The sequence below is a fragment of the Nilaparvata lugens genome, chromosome 2 (genome assembly GCF_014356525.2).
Source record: "Nilaparvata lugens isolate BPH chromosome 2, ASM1435652v1, whole genome shotgun sequence".
Classification (NCBI taxonomy): Eukaryota; Metazoa; Arthropoda; class Insecta; order Hemiptera; family Delphacidae; genus Nilaparvata; species Nilaparvata lugens.
Window position 1 is genome coordinate 4,039,496 of NC_052505.1, and position 18,183 is coordinate 4,057,678.

At 35.3% G+C, this 18,183-nt stretch overlaps 1 protein-coding gene across 4 annotated transcripts in view; it reads left to right on the plus strand.

The window, feature by feature from the left end:
* Positions 1 to 18,183, plus strand: part of LOC120349760 — a 117,857-nt gene that overhangs the window by 31,998 nt on the left and 67,676 nt on the right. For all 4 annotated transcript variants that reach the window (XM_039420366.1, XM_039420368.1, XM_039420367.1 and 1 more), the window contains 4 exons: positions 6,836 to 7,019; positions 7,702 to 7,885; positions 9,767 to 9,854; positions 12,645 to 12,788. In XM_039420366.1, the coding sequence (XP_039276300.1) occupies positions 6,836 to 7,019; positions 7,702 to 7,885; positions 9,767 to 9,854; positions 12,645 to 12,788 (600 nt within the window). The remainder of the gene's footprint in view (positions 1 to 6,835; positions 7,020 to 7,701; positions 7,886 to 9,766; positions 9,855 to 12,644; positions 12,789 to 18,183) is intronic.

Consider the following 18,183-nt stretch of genomic DNA (forward strand, 5'->3'; position numbering starts at 1 on the left):
CCTCAAGATGGAGGTTTGAGAAGATAGATAACATGTTACTGTTTGATTAATGACAATTGACATATCCTTATATCCCTTTTACAGGTGGTCAGTGGATGAAATGATAATAATAATAATAATAATGATAATAATGAATGCATCGCTTCGTCTTCATACAATTATCTCCTGTGAACTGATTATTCCACTACTATTAATACAATTTCCATTTATTCAATATATATTTATATAGATTTACATTGTTTGAGAAAGTAAAATACAATTTTTCATGTTGTGGATCTGATACCCTATTTATTATTTTAACTTCCATTGCTAGAGTGAGGTTCACGCTATAATGGAAGTGGAGGAAGATAGGAGACCAACGTTGCTGATCCTCTGTCTTCTCAATGCCTTCTGTAGACGGTAGCTGATACACGTTTATTGATCCTATTACATTAAGCGAGCAATTTCTGTATAATTATATGGTTATGTGGTTATATGGGTATATATTTATGTTCAACGGATCTCGAAAACGTCTGTAACGATTCTCACGAAATTTGGAACGAAGTAGGTTTATGATATGAAGATTCGATTGCACTAGGTCTCAACCCTAGGTCTCAACTCGCTGAAGGACATTGAATACGTCCTTGGAAAAACAACTGGAAAATTTGTCATCTGTCAATACCGTAATGAAAGAGTGTGAACGAGTGCATTAATTTTGTGGGATCATCCAGCTGATCTCAAAAGAAGAAAAATTCATTAGGTTAAGTTTTCACTTTGTAAAGTTTTACAATAAGACCCTTACGGAGCACGGGTTACCTGCCAGTTATTAATAATTTTGCTGTTAAATATGTAAATCAACTGAACTAGACTTTATCTTCTGCCTGCTTGGCTTGCTGAAAATATACATTCCTTTTAATACCTTCAATTTTTACTTTCCTTGCCCTATTGCCATAGGTAAGGAAAGTATTGCTTTCCAAAAAAAATTAAGGTTCCCCAATTTCTAAATTTCCTAAATACGTTTGAAGGCCCCTTGAATTCAAAAAAGTGGTTTTTGGTATTGGTCTGTTTGTATGTATGTGTGTGTGTGTGTGTGTGTGTGTGTGTGTGTGTGTGTGTGTGTGTGTGTGTGTGTGTGTGTGTGTGTGTGTGTGTGTGTGTGTGTGTGTGTGTATGTGTGTCTGTGTACACGATATCTCATTTCCCAATTAACGGAATGACTTGAAAATCGGAACTTAAGGTCTGGTGTATCTGGGTTCTGGTAGCTTGCAGAGAGCAAGCGGATGAATGAAAATAATTATTTGTATCCAGATACAACATATTTATTTAGCGTATGGCAGTATACACAACACATTTATGATCACAAAATTCGAAAAAAAAAGAAAACAATAGAAAATTCATATATAAATCGAATGAAAATATCTTAGTCACTTTTGACCTGGAAATTAGAGGCATGCTTCCAGGGTATTTAAGTAGGCTATTGATGCTGGTTTAGCCACCAGGAAATCTTCATGTGCACCTGTGTATGCTGATCTGGGACATTCCTCCACTATGTGTCTCACAGTCTGGACTGCTCCACACTCACAGAAAGGGGAGTCAGCCTTCCCCCACTTATGCATCAGATAGGCACATCTACCATGATGAGTTCGTACCCTATTCAATGCCGACCATGTTTTACGAGGCAAATCGAAGCCTGGTGGCCTTTTGGTTACAAATGGGATGTCAATGTTCTGCTTTGCTGACCACGCTTGTTGCCAGGCCTCAGTTATACGGAAACCTGAATCTAAGGCTGTAATTGCCGTCCTAACCGGTGGCTTACGAGATTGCAGACGTCTCTGATTGGCATCTTGTATATCCTCATGTATTGGCAGGCTTCGATTTTCCTGTATCTTCTTGTACTCTCTAGTAAGGGCATTCATGCGTCGAAGATTTGGGGGTGGGATGTGACTCAACACCGGGAGCCATTCCACAGGGGTAGATTTCAGAACACCACCTATCATTCTCATTGAGTTATTTAGCTGAACATCAACCCTATGAACATGAGAGCTATTCATCCAGACTGGAGCACAGTACTCAGCAGCTGAAAAGACAAGGCTTAGGGCTGTAGAGCGTAATGTAGATGCTGAAGCTCCCCATGATGTTCCGCAAAGTTTTTGCATAATATTGTTTCGGGTTTTTAGTTTTTCTGCTGTCTTTGTTAGGTGCTCTTTGAATGAAAGTGTCCTATCAAGTATCACGCCCAAATATTTTGGAGCCTTATTGTGTTTAAGGCTTCTATTCTCAAATTGAATTCTTAGCTCTCTGTTAGCTTCTCTGTTGTTCAGGTGGAAGCATGCAACTTCTGTTTTGCTGGCATTTGGTTGGAGACGCCATCTTCGAAAGTACCTACCCATCTCTCTCAAGTCATCTGTAAGAATTTTCTCTGACTCTTCAAATGATTTACACTGTGTTGATAATACCCAGTCATCAGCATAGCCATGTTTTCTAGTCAAGGTTTCTGGCATGTCAGCAATATACAGACTGAACAAGAGAGGGGCAAGAACTGAGCCCTGAGGCAGACCATTCTTAAGTTTCCTTTGTGAGCTTATATCAGATCCAATGATGACTTTGAAAGTTCTATCACTCAGCATATTATTCACAAGACGAGCTGTTATTTTACACTTGATCACTTTTAGGAGCTTATAGATCATACCTTCTCTCCAAACAGTGTCATAAGCTGCTGATAGATCGATAAAGGCAGCAGATGTTTTCAATTTCTTCTGGAAACCAGCTTCAATGCATGTTGTAAGTGATAGAACTTGATCAACACAGCTCCTGTTTGGTCTGAACCCAGCCTGCTCAACAGGTTTGATTTCAAATATTTTCTGGCATACTCTATTATAGATTAGCCTCTCCAGTAGTTTATACACCACCGACAGTAATGCAATTGGTCTATAGTTTTTTGCTTAGTTTGCTGGTTTTCCTGGTTTCAAAATTGCTATAATCTTTGACTGCCTCAGCTCTTTGGGTACATTGCCAGTTTGCATAACATCAGTGAAGAATTTAGCCAGCCATACCTTTGCATATTTTCCACATTTAACTAGAAATTCTGGGTTTACACTATCAAATCCTGGTGCTTTTCCAGAAGCTACATGCTTGAGATACAACATAAAGGTAGTTTGTTCGAAAAAAGGAGGACCACTGCATTTGTACATAAAATGCAGGAAAATTATTGACATATAAAGGTTAATAAAGGTAAATAGCTGAGATAAAATAATAGTCTGATAGAAATTGACAAAAGGGTTTATATAGGCTCAAAAGATTTGATACAATAGTCAAGCAAAATAAATTTGTCAATAACATGAAAATATCATTAAACTAACAATGGAATTCAAAAATCTTTATTCCAGATAAAGCATAGAGTTCGAGAAAAAATATTAATTAAATTAATATGGTTACAAATACACTCAGCAGATTTAAAGTAAGCTAAATTGAAAATATAATGATTAATTGACTTGGAATAAATGTTATGCAATATTAACGCTTTAAATTCTATTGTAATCATACAATTCTATTGTAAAATTGATAATTTTAGTGAGTGCTAATTAATTTGAATCAATTTAACTTAAATTGATAGTTTGATATAGAGTAGGTCATCTATATTATATATGTAGATTACTAGAATTGACAATAATTGAACGGACAATAAAACACTAGTGTAAACAAAATAATCAGAATAAAAGATCATATGAATAAGTTACAGAACAAAGTTACTGCAATAATAAGTAGTGATAATGATTGCAGTCATGAGCAATAATAAAAGCCAGCAATGTGGCATAGAAATCAAATTCAATTGGGTTCATATTGAAATAAACAATTGGTAAATATTGTAGCTTGAAATAAATTAAATATTAAATACCAAATAAATTCACTGCAATAATACATGATAACAATTGGAGTTATGGATAGTGAAAGCCGACAATGTGTCATAGAAGTCAAGTTCAGTTTGGTTCATATTAAAATGAACAATTGGAAATATCGTTTGTTTTGGAATCAATTAATATGAGTTAATAATCAAATATAAAGACATGAACACACTCAGCTCTTTAAATAGACTCCAAAGAGAAGCAGACCCCAAGGCTCCTGGGACAGCTATGAACAGCATGAGAAAGTAGGCCTACTGCTATGGTAGTTGGAATCCTCAAATAGCATCAGCAGCAAGGCAGGTAGGTGAGCATAAATTATGTAGATGATCCATTTGGTCCAAGATGGGAAAAAGTGATGTATAGAGTTCAAGTCATTGGAATGTAATAGGTAAATGTCTAACAAAGCATACTATGTATAATGAATATCCAGCTCAGACAAAATACTGCAAGTCAAATCACTGAAATGTTGTAGAAACTTGTAGATAAAGTTCATGTGTATGAACACAAGTTGAAATATGTTCAAGCACAAGATCAAAAAAAGCCAAAGGTAATAGTTCAAATAATTCAAAATGTGGAGATGGATTTACAAATTTGAAAGAATTTGAAATAGTTCAACACTTGAAACATTGAATAGGCCGGGTGTGGTAGTTGAAAATGCATCACAATAACAGGAACTGGAGAATACAATATGGTAGTGTTTGTTATGAAGCACAGTAGATATATATTACCAATCCTGGAGCAAATGTCCCAGAACTGCCTTTAACCTCAAGGTCACCCAAAACGACCCAACCTAACCTCAAGGTCATCCAAGATGACCAATCCTAACCAAGGTCACCCAAGACGACCAAACCTAACCTCAAGGTCACCCAAGATGACCAAACCTAACCTCAAGGTCACCCAAGACGACCAAACCTAACCTCAAGGTCATCCAAATCGAAAAAAAAATGGAAAAAAAATTGAAAAAAAAAAAATTAAAAAACACATAAAATCAGAAAAAAAGGTTAGGTTAGAGGTTAAAAACTTGGGTTTTGTGACCTTCGACGGGGGATGATGACCTTGGGCGGGGGAGGGGGGATTTGGGTTGGAGGCTAAAAACTTAGGTTTGAGGTTAGGTTACGTTAGGTTAGGTTAGGTTAGGTTAGGTTAGGTTAGGACTGATCAGTAATTGAACTGACTGACTGATCACTGAGTGGATGACCCCCCAACCATGCCCATACAGACATGCGACAGGAGGAGTGAGGGTCATTGAAAATCACCATGTTAAATATGTCATGTCTAAACATGGCGAAGGTGGAGTGGGAATCGTTGAAAATATCTATCTTCAATGCCATTTTGATCTCTAGAGCAGCATGGCCATGTTGATCTAGAGTCTCTCATGGACATCTTGATCCAGTAGGTCTACCATGGACATATTGATCTGGAGTGATAGGTCTCCATGACCATGTAGAGTGACAGGTCCTGCATGACCATCTTGAGCTAGAGTCCCTTAATGCTGGTGGGCATGGCCATTGGTCATGTGACAGAGGGAGGTGGAGTGGGGGCCAGCCTGGCAAATGAGTCATCTCCCAGACCAATTTTAATTTTTTTTTCAATTATTTTTTATTTTATTTTTTTTAATTTTTTCCGATTTTATGTGTTTTTTCATTTTTTTTTATTTTTTCATTTTTTTACGATTTCATGTGTTTTTTAATTTTTTATATTTTTTATTTATTTTTTTTAATTTTTTTTTAATTTTTTTCTAATTTTTTTTCTATTTTTTTCAATTTCTTTTCTTATAATTTTTTAATTTTTTTTTTTTTTTTATTTGGGTGACCTTGAGGTTAGGTTTGGTAGTCTTGGGTGACCTTGAGGTTAGGTTTGGTCATCTTGGGTGACCTTGAGGTTGGGTTTGGTCATCTTGGGTGACCTTGGTTAGGTTTGGTCATCTTGGGTGACCTTGAGGTTAGGTTGGGTTGTTTTGGGTGACCTTGAGGTTAGATTGGATCGTCTTGGGTGACCTTGAGGTTAGGTTGGGATCGTTTTGGGTGACCTTGAGGTTAAAGGCAGTTCTGGGACATTTGCTCCAGGATTGGTGATATATATCTACTAAGCACATTTGATGTAATATGAATTGAATAGTTCAATGGAAAATAGCACAGCATTAAAGTTGATCTTGAAAATTTGATCAAGAAATTGATAGGACGCTTGCATAGCTTGGGTCAAACAAAGGAAATCAACACACAAGTTTTGTAGTTGAAATAAATCACTGTTATGTGATACACGCTAATAAGTTACACGACTTGCACTGAATACTGATTGATGAAATTTGATTCCATGTGGTAATCAAAGATATGAACAAAGACGCTTGCATCATTTGTCATCGAGGATCAGGAACGTCATGCCGAAGATGCTGGGATGGGAAGATGCCACTCCGCCATTAGAGTCGTAGTTACACAACAAGAATGTAAGTAGATGAGAGCGCCACATGATGGAAGTAGAGAGCGCTAAAAGCACACAGCTGACAACAGCAATGCTGGGATTGGTGGAAACAAAAAATAGCACGTAAATACAAAGATTCAAAAATCGGCAGAGATGAGATTTCAAACCAGACTGTGAAATTCAACAGGTACTTACAATATAAGGATCCAACAAAAATTTTCACCTAAAATTGAAAATAAGCTTGAAATTCGAGAAAATACGATTATTCGATTGTAAACTGTTGGCAAATGTGGATTCTATAAAATTATTCACTATGAAGAGATAGCAGACCTCATGTGTCTCTAGCGTTATTGTCCTGTCACCAGCTGACTCAGATCTCTGAAGAGTAGACTTGAGAGGCGCGTGAACACTAGCGTCAGGTAATTTTCATAACGGCAAGGAAAGTTGTGTGAGTGCGCCACACCAGAATTTTACTTTATTTTCAGTGTTGCTGTCGAATGAAGAAAATAATCATCATGTTCATTGAATGTTTGCAGTTGTGACGTATTGCAGACGGGAAGCTACTCTTCTGATAAGATTCTGCCAGCTTTCACAATAATTGATCCACAGCAAAATGAAAAAGTTATCTTAACTTCTGGCGCTAGAGCTGTTCATGACAGAGTTTTCAATGATCTCTCAGCAAAAATATGGAAATGCACTATCAGAGGTGTGGCACAACAGGTAAAATAATTCCATGCATCTTCCTTACATCATTTATCAGTGTAACATCTCGCCTAATATGGCCTATCAGTTAATCCGACCATTATGCCAAATGGTCAAGCGCTGCCTTCCGCTTCTTCATCTTCTTTCTTCTTCTTCTTCTTCTGCATCTTCTTCCACATCCTCTTCATCATTTTTTTCATCTTCCTCTTCTTCTTCTTCTTCCTCTTCTTCTTCTTCTTCTACTACTTCTTCTTCTTCTTCTTCCTCTTCTTCTTCTTCTCTTCTTCTTCTTCTTCTTCTTCTTCTTCTTCTTCTTTCTTCTTCTTCTCCTTCTCCTCCTCCTCCTGCTCGTCCTCCTCCTCCTCCTCCTCCTCCTCCTCCTCCTCCTCCTCCTCCTCCTCCTCCTCCTCCTCCTCCTCATCTTCTCCTCCTCCTTCTCATCCTTTCCCTTCTACACCTCCTCCTCTTTTTCCTCCTCCTCTCTACTTCTTCTTTCTTCTCCAGTTTTCTTCTTCATCATCTTCTTCTTTCCTCTTTTATTTTTTTTCCTCTCCTGCACTGTTTTTTATTCTTCTTCTTTTCATAATGACTGTTATGTGGGCTTCTCTTTTTTCTCTTCTGAGCTATTCTATACTGAGTATTCTCCTAATTATTTATAATGATTCTCATTGATAGCTGTCACGAACCATTCATGTTTCAGAGTACACAATTCCTAAGGGTTGTCTATGACCATACCCTGAAGACGAACTCTGAATATGACATTGGGACAGTTAAGCATCTGCAAAGAGACGAGGTTTGGTTGGAAGTTGAAGATGGCCAACCTGTGGTCAGAGTGAGAGAGACCAAATACCTTGATATTGACAATTATCAAGTTCTCAACTACCGTATGTATACCATTCTTTATTCAATAATTCTTTATTCATTTCTTATCTTTACTCTCCATTCATTCATACAATGAGTACATCATCATTGAAAAATATGTTTTGCAGTGTGATATTCACGGCTTTGCAAAAACATCAGATACCCAAGATCCTTAGATGGAGGAAGCTCCCTACACACAGGGATTCTTGCAACATATCACCAACAATGGAGAAAGCATGTTGAACAAATGTCAGGTGATTTGTGCTGTGTTGTGCTGAAAGGACGTAATTCTAGAAAGCTCTTGGTGTATCTTTTTGGATGCAACACATCGCTTCTGAGAAAATAAAAGTCTGGTGTGGTACACTCACACAAGTTTCCTTGCTCATTGATCCATAAGCCTCATTCTTAAAAGAGGATAATTTCGGGGAATAACATTATGCCGATTGGCGGCTAAATAATTAAAACAATGATAGTTATTGTTATTGTTTTCAGAGTACATTTTTCTTCGTTTGAATAATGAAATTTGAGGGTTTTTTGAAAGTTGTCAAAACAGCTGTTCTACAAATAAAATATCGACATGTGTTCATTTGAATAAACTGCTCTACATACCTACCTCATGCACGAGAAGGAGGTTACAAAGTAAATTTCTCAGGGATGGGGTGGACCCCCTGCTAGTTTCCCAGGGAGGAGACTCATGCTAGTTAATAGAGCTGATGAATAACTATACAGGGTATGAATTTGAAAAAATCGGTCAAGTCATTTTTGAGGAAATCTTGATAGAAATTTAACAAAATTTATTCTTCTAGGAATATTACGGAGCTCCTGCAATTTTCCCAGAAATGAGACTCATGTCAGTTGATAGGGCTTATAAATAGCTATCTAGGGTATAAATTCGAAGAAAATCGTTAGAGCCGTTTTCGAGAATACCGTGGAAAATATTGTTTTTTAGCCATTATCCGCCATTTTGAATTGAATTTTATTGAATTTCTTATTGTCGGATCCTCATGGTATAAAGATCTTAAGTTCAAAGTTTCAAGTCAATCGGTTAATTAGGAATGGAGTTATCGTGTTCACAGACACACAGACACACACACACACACACACACACACACAGACCAACACCCAAAAATCATGTTTTTGGACTCAGGGGACCTTGAAACGTATAGGAAACATGAAATTAGGGTACCTTTAATTTTTTTGGAAAGCAATACTTTCCTTATCTGTGGTAATAGGGCAAGGAAAGTAAAAAAGATCATCTGTTGCTATGGAAATATACAATTTCAAGAATGTTCAATGTTTTTGAACAGATAGTATTGTAGTCTAGTGTCCCTCCGCCATAGGCAAAGCTACAGGACATGGATTGTAATCTTGTGATATTTCTCTCCAAATTTAGATATGGTTACACATAGGCCTGGTTGCATAAAAGCTAGTTAAATTTTAACCATGATCAATTCCACGAGAACCAATCAGAAAAGGCATTTTTGAAAATACGTGGAATTAATCATGATTGAAACTTAACTGGCTTTTGTGCAACCAGCAAATAGTCTGTAATAGGTCAAGTTTTGTAGTTCTTCACTTCACAAAATTACCAGTTATTAATTATTTTCACAAAGTAGATTTTCAAATTTAGATGCTATGAGAGTGTGCACACATCAGCAAGAAAAGAATACTAGGTTAGAACCTCTGTAATTCGTAGTTGTTGGGACCAAGCATCTACTACGAATTATGGAGGCTACGAATTATGGTGGCTATGCAGAGGGGGATGTGAGGGTAGGAGGAATTTGATCAAGTTTTACCCTAGTAGGAAAATTTGATCTCTTTATAACATTATTCTAATATCATGAATGATTCATAATACCTGATGAAAAATTGTATTGATATAGTGAACATTATTATTATTCCAGAGGGATTACATCTGTTGATGCCAGAGCTGAGTTCTGAATGGAAAAGTGGTACTCAAATAATTGAAAACTATCAAAAAATCTCAGACACGTAAGTGAATTATTGATCTATTCACAATTTTATCCAAATTGAAGTCTTCTTTTTCCTTTTCTCTTCCTTCTCCTCCTTCTTCCTCTCCTTTTTCTATTCCCAATTCTCAGCAGATGAAACCCTTTGAAAAGCCAATTGTCAATATATTTTTATCTGTAAAGAACATTATATAGTGTAAAGCTTCTCCTGGGGGAGTCACTCTCGCCTCCAAGGATAGGTCGATACACATATAATGAATCTGACATGGAGTACAAATAGCACCAAATTACTAGCCAAATCATGTAAAGCATTTATTTTACACGCCTCACACACATATGATAAATCTTGTACTGAGTCACCGGTATTGAGGTTATAAATTTTGAAAATGCGTGCGTGGACACTAAGTGAGTACCAGACTGATCGATTCACTACAAGATTTGATACAATCGTCTGAATCGCGGGAGGCATAAACACTTGCTCACCCTTGATTCTTCTTATGACAGATTGTATAATGATAAAAATTTTTAACAGCAGTGTAGCGGCTGCTAAACACTGAATACGGATATCTTAGAACTATTACCTGTAATGGAACAGCATACAAAATCTTACAGGTCGAGCAAAAATCCCGATGTAGATAATTTATGGGACTGCGTCTCTAATGAGTTCCGAAGGATAAAGATAGGGTACTTGGACCAGATATCGTTCGGAATATACTTCGAGAACAGAGTCTTGTTGGGTTTTAAGCTCTATTGTAGAAAATTATATGATCTCCAGCTGCATCTGCCATACAGTTGACAAATTCGCTCCTAAGTCGAAGTTGGTAACAGATAGAAGCTGATATATAAGCAGGTAAGGACAGAGAATAAATAATCTCGATCTGACCCCACACACTACATCCACTTAGATCTGTTCCAATATCCAGATTGATTCAATTATTTCAATGATCGTATTCGATCAGTTCTTGATGATATAGAACGTATCAGACACAATAATTGACAGGTTTGAGAAATAATCGAACTCAGAAGACGAATTAACAAAATTGAAATATAATATAACAAAATATATGATTTGACAGTGCAGATTCAGAGCTTGATTTACAGATGGAAAATAGTTTAACATTAACAAAATGATCAAAAGTGTGCTTGTACTCGCATGATACCATGCATGATTCAACAGAATTTTATGATAGATAAATTTAACAGTTTTGTGAAAAATGGTGGAAATAAATTATAAAATATTTTTTTAAAATTGCTCGGGGTCGTGGTTCTGGCAGCGGAGGACAGTAAATCAACTACAAATTCTTATAAATTCTAGGATCTTAATAATTAATAAGCGCTTGTCGGCGTGGCCATTAATTTAACGAAGAAAAAATTTATATTCTCTGCACTGTAATATTTTTTGAAGCGTAGATTGGGGCCCCTCTAAATTTTAAAACTCACGTGAAACTCCTTGGCGGTCGTGGTTTTTTCTTTAGATCAAAATTGTTTGATCGGCGGTGATCCAGGCTTCGGTCTCAGCACGTGTGGAATTTTAATTTAATATCTCCTTCACCAAAATAATTAGGGGATAATTGAACTTGAAACTCTTGAACTATCGATTGATGAAGTAAATTCACAAATAATGAATAAAATAGCCTGAAATATTGGCTCACAGATAAAACATATAAAATCAAACAAAATTTCACAAATAGGTCTTTGGTAACTTTAACAAGGTCTTACTGGTGAGGATTTCAAAAGGGAAGTGCTTGTCTTCTTCTAGGCTTCTTGGCTAGAGTTTTTTCTCTGAGAATCTCTGTGTAATTAATTTGCATGAAAATTTGCCATTGGTGGGATGATTATGACATAGGCATGACGTCAGTGGCAAGCAGTAAAATATAATTCCTTTAATCACAACAATAACTTAATTTGTATAGCTTTTCAAATTGCTTAATTCTCTAGACACAGTTCCTCTCATACAGTGTACATGCACTAGCATATATGAAAAGGCATGTTTGTTGTCTGATAACAGATTAACATAATTATGATGTTTTCAAACGATCACCCTTTTGGTGCTATTTCTATGCTATATGATTGGCTTAGACTTGTCAAAGAGATTCATTCACCATGTGGTTCAGTTGAAACAATAATTAATAATTTAATATTCCTATACAATTTTTATTATGTTCGAAACTGTTATAATCAATTTTTGCTGCCCTTATCACAAATACAATATTCATGCTATGACCTAGTTTGTTACAATAATACTTGACATTATAATATGATTTTGTAAATAATAATTTCAACAATAATACATACATTTAATTTTTTCTATTCGAAATTCTTGGTCCTTTATCGATAGTTCTTAATTTTAGAAATAATATTACAGCTTGCATGAAAACCTGGCATGACATTTTACAATATATTGAATCAGTCAGCTGTGTTTGAGCTACTACAAAACATCTGATCAATAGTAAACAAAGTGTAACCTCAAAATTCAATGAGCAATTCATAAACAATTCATACTCAATTTGCAAAATAATTATAATTTTATTAAATAATTCTCTAGAAAAATGTGTAGTACAGAACAGTACTTTTATCTGATACTCAGTTGTTGATAGGGAAGCTTTATCGCTCGGTCGCTAACTATTCGTTTAGCAGATTCTTTCATTCTGTAAGGGTAATTATAATTTTGCTGGTTGATTTTCTCCTCTCATGAGATTTATTTAAAAGTTTCATCACAATAGAAATATGATAAAATGTAGATAAATGTATTTCAGTTGTTCCTACTCATCTATGAATGATTGAATTGATAAACAAATCAATTTATTTTCAGAGTCATTCAGCGCGAATTGATGAGAGATATTGAATATTTGGATGATTTGCCTCAATCTCTAAGTATCACGTCCTCATCAAATATTATCATTACCATTGACACGAGATGGCAGAAAACGTTTGGAAATGCTGGAATGACATTGACGTGAGTTCGATGAGATAATTATATGAAATAGGGATGTTCTGATCTGTTGATGTGTTGCATCCTCTTGTAGATGGTACAGTACAGTCCGCGTCCTGTAGCTTTGCCTATGGCGGAGCGCCACAAGACTACAATACTACCCAAACAAAAACATCCAACATTCTTGAAAATGTATCTTCCCATAGGAGTAGGGGGATATGAGACTTCAAGGAAGCTTTTTTGCTCGAAATCCCCCTCCCCCCTCTCACCCCCTCCCCATTTTTGAGGAACTTCAGGCATTGAAAGAAGAGAACAAACAGCTGAACGATAGAATTCGTGAGCTAGAGGTGTCTTGTCACCTGAGGGTCAACGACCTCGAGCAATATGGGCACCAACATTCAATACATATTTTTGGGATCCCAGAGAGCGACAAAGGAGACACAGACCTGCTGGCGCTTGATGTCTTCAACAAGAAGCTGAATGTGCCCGTGACTCTAGCGGATGTCAACCGCTCGCATTGCGTTGGAAGGCATCAACCACCTCAACAAGGACAAGCGAAACCCAAGGACCGACCCATCATAGTTCGACTCTGCAGCTACCGGACCAGGAAGATGATCTTCGACGCTAAGAGGAAGCTGAAGGATTCCGGCGTCACCATTCGCGAGGATCTGACTGCGGAGCATCTCAAGATCCTCAACGCTGAGGCCGACTGTCATGGGCACAGGAATGTCTGGTCATCTGACGGGAGGATTAAGATCTCTATCGGCGAGGGAGGATCCAAGAGGGTCTACAAAGTCGAGAGGATGACCGACCTTCAAAAAATAAAGGTAAATTGAATCATTTCAGGATTCAATGACTAAGGTGCCCTTCACTACAATAATAGGAAATTCGTATTAATAGATTTCACAGTAGATATACCTTGGCATTTTTCATGAGCTGGCTTTCTGTTCTATAAATGAATCCTTCCACTGCTATTTATGATTATAATATATAAGGCAATTATTTCAAACTGAAGAGATCCACATTTGTTAATACTGATTAATAATTTATCTTGATATTAATTCCCAAAACTACGTTCAATGCATCAACTACTTTACTCCAGAGGGTACTAAGAAAATTATCTCTATTCTTACTAATAATTACCTCTCTTACCAAAAGTATTTCCATAATTAATAATTATTTTTGAAATGCTGAATTTCAAATAAATTGGATGATTAACATACGTTATAGATATGGATGTAATCTATAGGTAAAGATAGTAATCTCTTCCATATTAGGTGTACATAATGATATCTTCTACTGTTGCCACAGCTCGAACAATAGAAGCTAATGTGTGAAGAATTATTGATAGAACAGAGGGGTGGGTAGTCTGTTCATATGCTTATATAGGGACTGTGTTTCATTTGACATTATCTTAGACATTCATCACTAGAATATAACAGTTCTCAATTTACTACTTTTATCATTATTGCAACTCCCAATAGTTGATTATACTTCTAATACTATATAATATTTTTCACACTTCACTGTTCAATCCTATTTAAAACTCATCTAAAATTATCTAGCACTTTCTCCATCGTCTCCTCTACTTCTTATTTTTCTTTCTCATTTCTCTTCTTGATCTTATATTTATAATGATTACTTGAATATTGTTGTTTGCGATGATGATTATTATTCTTTTCTATTCTTCTTCTCCTTCTTCTCCTTCTTCTTCTTCTTCTTCTTCTTCTTCTTCTTCTTCTTCTTCTTCTTCTTCTTCTTCTTCTTCTTCTTCTTCTTCTTCTTCTTCTCCTTCTCTTCCTTTTTCTTTTCTACTTCTTCTTCTCTCCTTGATTAATTCAAGATCACAATACGATGTTCTATTCTTATTCTATAGTTCAGTTTCATAAGTTCTTCTCAATTTGTGCACATTCCTTCTTTCTCTTCTTTTCTTCCCTATTATTATCATTATTTTTCCTGTGATTTTTCCACTAGCTATCCAGCATGTTCAAATGTTTATTTCTCTTTTCATATCGATTTATCTTTCTACCTTTTCACTTTCTATCTGATTACCTTCTACCAATATCCATATATTATATTATAATATTGTGAAGTGGTAAATTGCAAATCCTTTATAGAGGATGCAATGTTCTTGATATTTATAAGAGCAGTTGCTAAAGTCCCTAATTTGCGAATAAATTCACAAATAGTTAAGGCCATCCGGCTAGCAAAATTGCTGGGTTCAAACCACAGCTTTAGCTCAGTGGTAGATACATGAATTTTCCAAATATATTTAATCACCACAAGGTTCAATAACTGGTGATTAATAATTCTTACCGCTGCTTCTATGAAGCTCTTGAAGAATACCAATGAGGAAATCAAAAGAATAGTTGATGACTGATTATCAGTAACCATGTACACAATAGAGAATAATAAAGACCAACTATGGTTTTTTCTAGTTGATCCTTAAAACGCTTGTCATGAATACAGGTATTCACCAATTTATCCTCTTGAAATTCCTTAGAACTTACAACGCCAGTTCTTGAAGCTCTCTGGATCCTTATATGATCTAACTGGAACCTTATTAATATAATTATCAATATATTTTTTCTGGCAGACTAATGTGACTATCATCAAAGGATGATAAGTACTGAATGCTCTTAGTAAGATCAATATTAATTGATTCACTAATTCTATATGCTGCAGAATATTTCTCCTTGATACTGAGACAGCCCAAACTGTATATCACAAGATGAATTAGGATAAAATAAACTTCTAGGATTTGTATGCTGACATAAAACACAAAATATATTCCCATAAAACAATATATATATATATATATATATATATATATAAAATATTCTATATCTATAATTTTCTTTAAATAAACTCTTTTATGATATTTGAATAATTATCACAAGGTTTACTAGCAATCACAATAGTGAGCTTTAAGACTATAAATATATTATATTTAATACTGATGCGTGGACTTGGTTCAATTCAGAATTCTACAATTTAAAACCTGTTCGGTCTATAGATTTGATATGACATACTTTGATCAATTAGCAAAAATAATAATTATCAAATTAATATTCAAATATAAGATCTCAGGGTTTTATATGAGTTCGTGCCGTGCATGGAAGTAAGCTTCCTACATATATCAAATAAATTCATAAAATGTCCTTATAAACTATATGATAGCACTCAACACGTTGCTAAATTTCCCTGATTTAAGTTAATTAATATAGTGCTTTGACTAATTCCCCAACTCTGAACAGAAAGGCCTTTTTAACGAGCTCGTTTGATCTAACACTCACATTAATGATGTTCTTGACGGTCTCGAAGAATGAATTAATTATTTCCAATAATTAATTATGCAGGTCCCTTTCGTCTCCTCTGGGCTCGCGTGTGGTCCAGGTTTCTTATAGATTTCTTTCCGAATTAAAGATATATTTATGGGAATTGATTACAATTACAAACTCTTCAACAACACTGAGTTCACAGATAAATTAACATTAATCACAAATAGTTTACATTTAAAAATGGGATTGGCTAGATAATTTTAAAATTCAAAGGAAGAAAGATCCCTAAACTCTATGTGCATCCTCTCAGAACGAGATCACAAGCCAGAAGAAAGTTGTTTTCAGAAAAATTTTATCTCTTCCTTGAACGATTTGTAAGCTTCTTTTTGATTGGCTTTTAATTCAGCAAACTCAATACAATTGTTTGCTTCAGAATCAGGGCTTCTTCAACTTTAAAATAGAAAAAATGAATAAAAGTTTTTATATAAATATATGGAGTGATTGTCTTAAAACTATTCTGATAAATAAATCGCGATATACAATGTTAACATGTAATATACATATAGTTTTTTTTTATATGAGTTTTGTATACTCTTGATCTTGAAATTGTAATGAATATTTATACAGCAATAATAATTGTCCGTATTTCGATACATAAACCTCCCCTATATATATAATACATCTTTTGTGAATAAACTTTTGTGAATAATTCAACCTATACTGGTTAATTGAACAATCAGCTGATTCACTAGGTATTGAATCAAATAACTATCAATTTATTCTAGATCAATTGATTCATTTAAAAGTGTAAATAAGCAATTCTAACCTCAATGTACATGCAAACTTTTATTTTTTATAATCTGCCAATAATAAATAAGCCGCTTTATAATTTGCAATTCTGCCAATGGATCCTCATAGTTGTTGAATCACAATTATACATGTTTTTTCTTATCATTTTAGATAATATGATTATTCTTTATCGCTAACAACATTCAATTTTATTTGAGCGGTTCTTTGACTAGGTTAGCTTTCTTTTCCATTTTATAATTTTATTATGGTTCAATAGTTCATTTCAAAATATTTTGTGGTGCTAGAATACCACATGACAATATCCATATATTTATCCATGTAATATTCGATTCTTTCTCACATTAAATCATACTATTCCTCTCCAATTTTATGCAAAAATCATTCATAATCAGTTGTATTATGTATCTTTTCTCTATTGATAACTTTCTTCAAAGATTTTTCGTTTTTCTGCTGGCTTTTCCTTCTCTTTTTCAGTTTTTACTGGATCCCATTTCGCTCTAACTCCACCATGAACACGATCTTCCACCACTGGATTCCTTCTCGCTCTACCTCCACTTGGACCCGATTCTTCCACTACTGGATACCTACTCGCTCTATCTCCACTTGGACCAGATCTCCCACTACCAGTTCTTCCTCAATCTTCATCTTATTCACCATTAGGATTATTAATCACCGGAACTCCACACATCTACATCTTATTGTGTTTAGTGAATTTTTTGAACTAGTGCTTTAGATAGTGGAGGGAGCCGAACTGTCAAGGCATACTGAATGCACTCGAATCAAGAGACTTTTTCATTTAGGTTAAGTTCTATCAGTTCGATCCCTATTTTCCCCGTCATGTGTCGTTCTGAGGTCGGTTCACGATTGGTCTGCTGCTTCCATGATGCCTCTCACTGACATGTCAGCTCACTCGCCCTTAAGTAGGTATGATTATTTCAATAATAGTAATAATGACGCAGGTATGTTTCTAGCAAATAAGCTCCACTCTTTCAAAAAACTTTTCAAGGCTGCTCACCTTAACGTACAATCCCTCAGTTGCCACATTGATGAACTCAGAGCAATCTTCCGTTTTCAGGACTTCAATATAATTGGAATTTCGAATCATTTTTGAAGCCTAGTATTTCATCAAATTTTGTTGCATTGCCTGGATATAATCTTTTCCGGAATGATAGATTAAATAAAGCTTGTGGGGGTGTAGCAATTTATGTGAAAGATGGTATCAAAACAAAGTTTTAATCACATCTAAACAAGAGTATTGTTCCAGACCAGAGTTTATGCTACTTGAATTATCCTTATCTAGTACTGATAAATTACTCGTTGGTATCTGT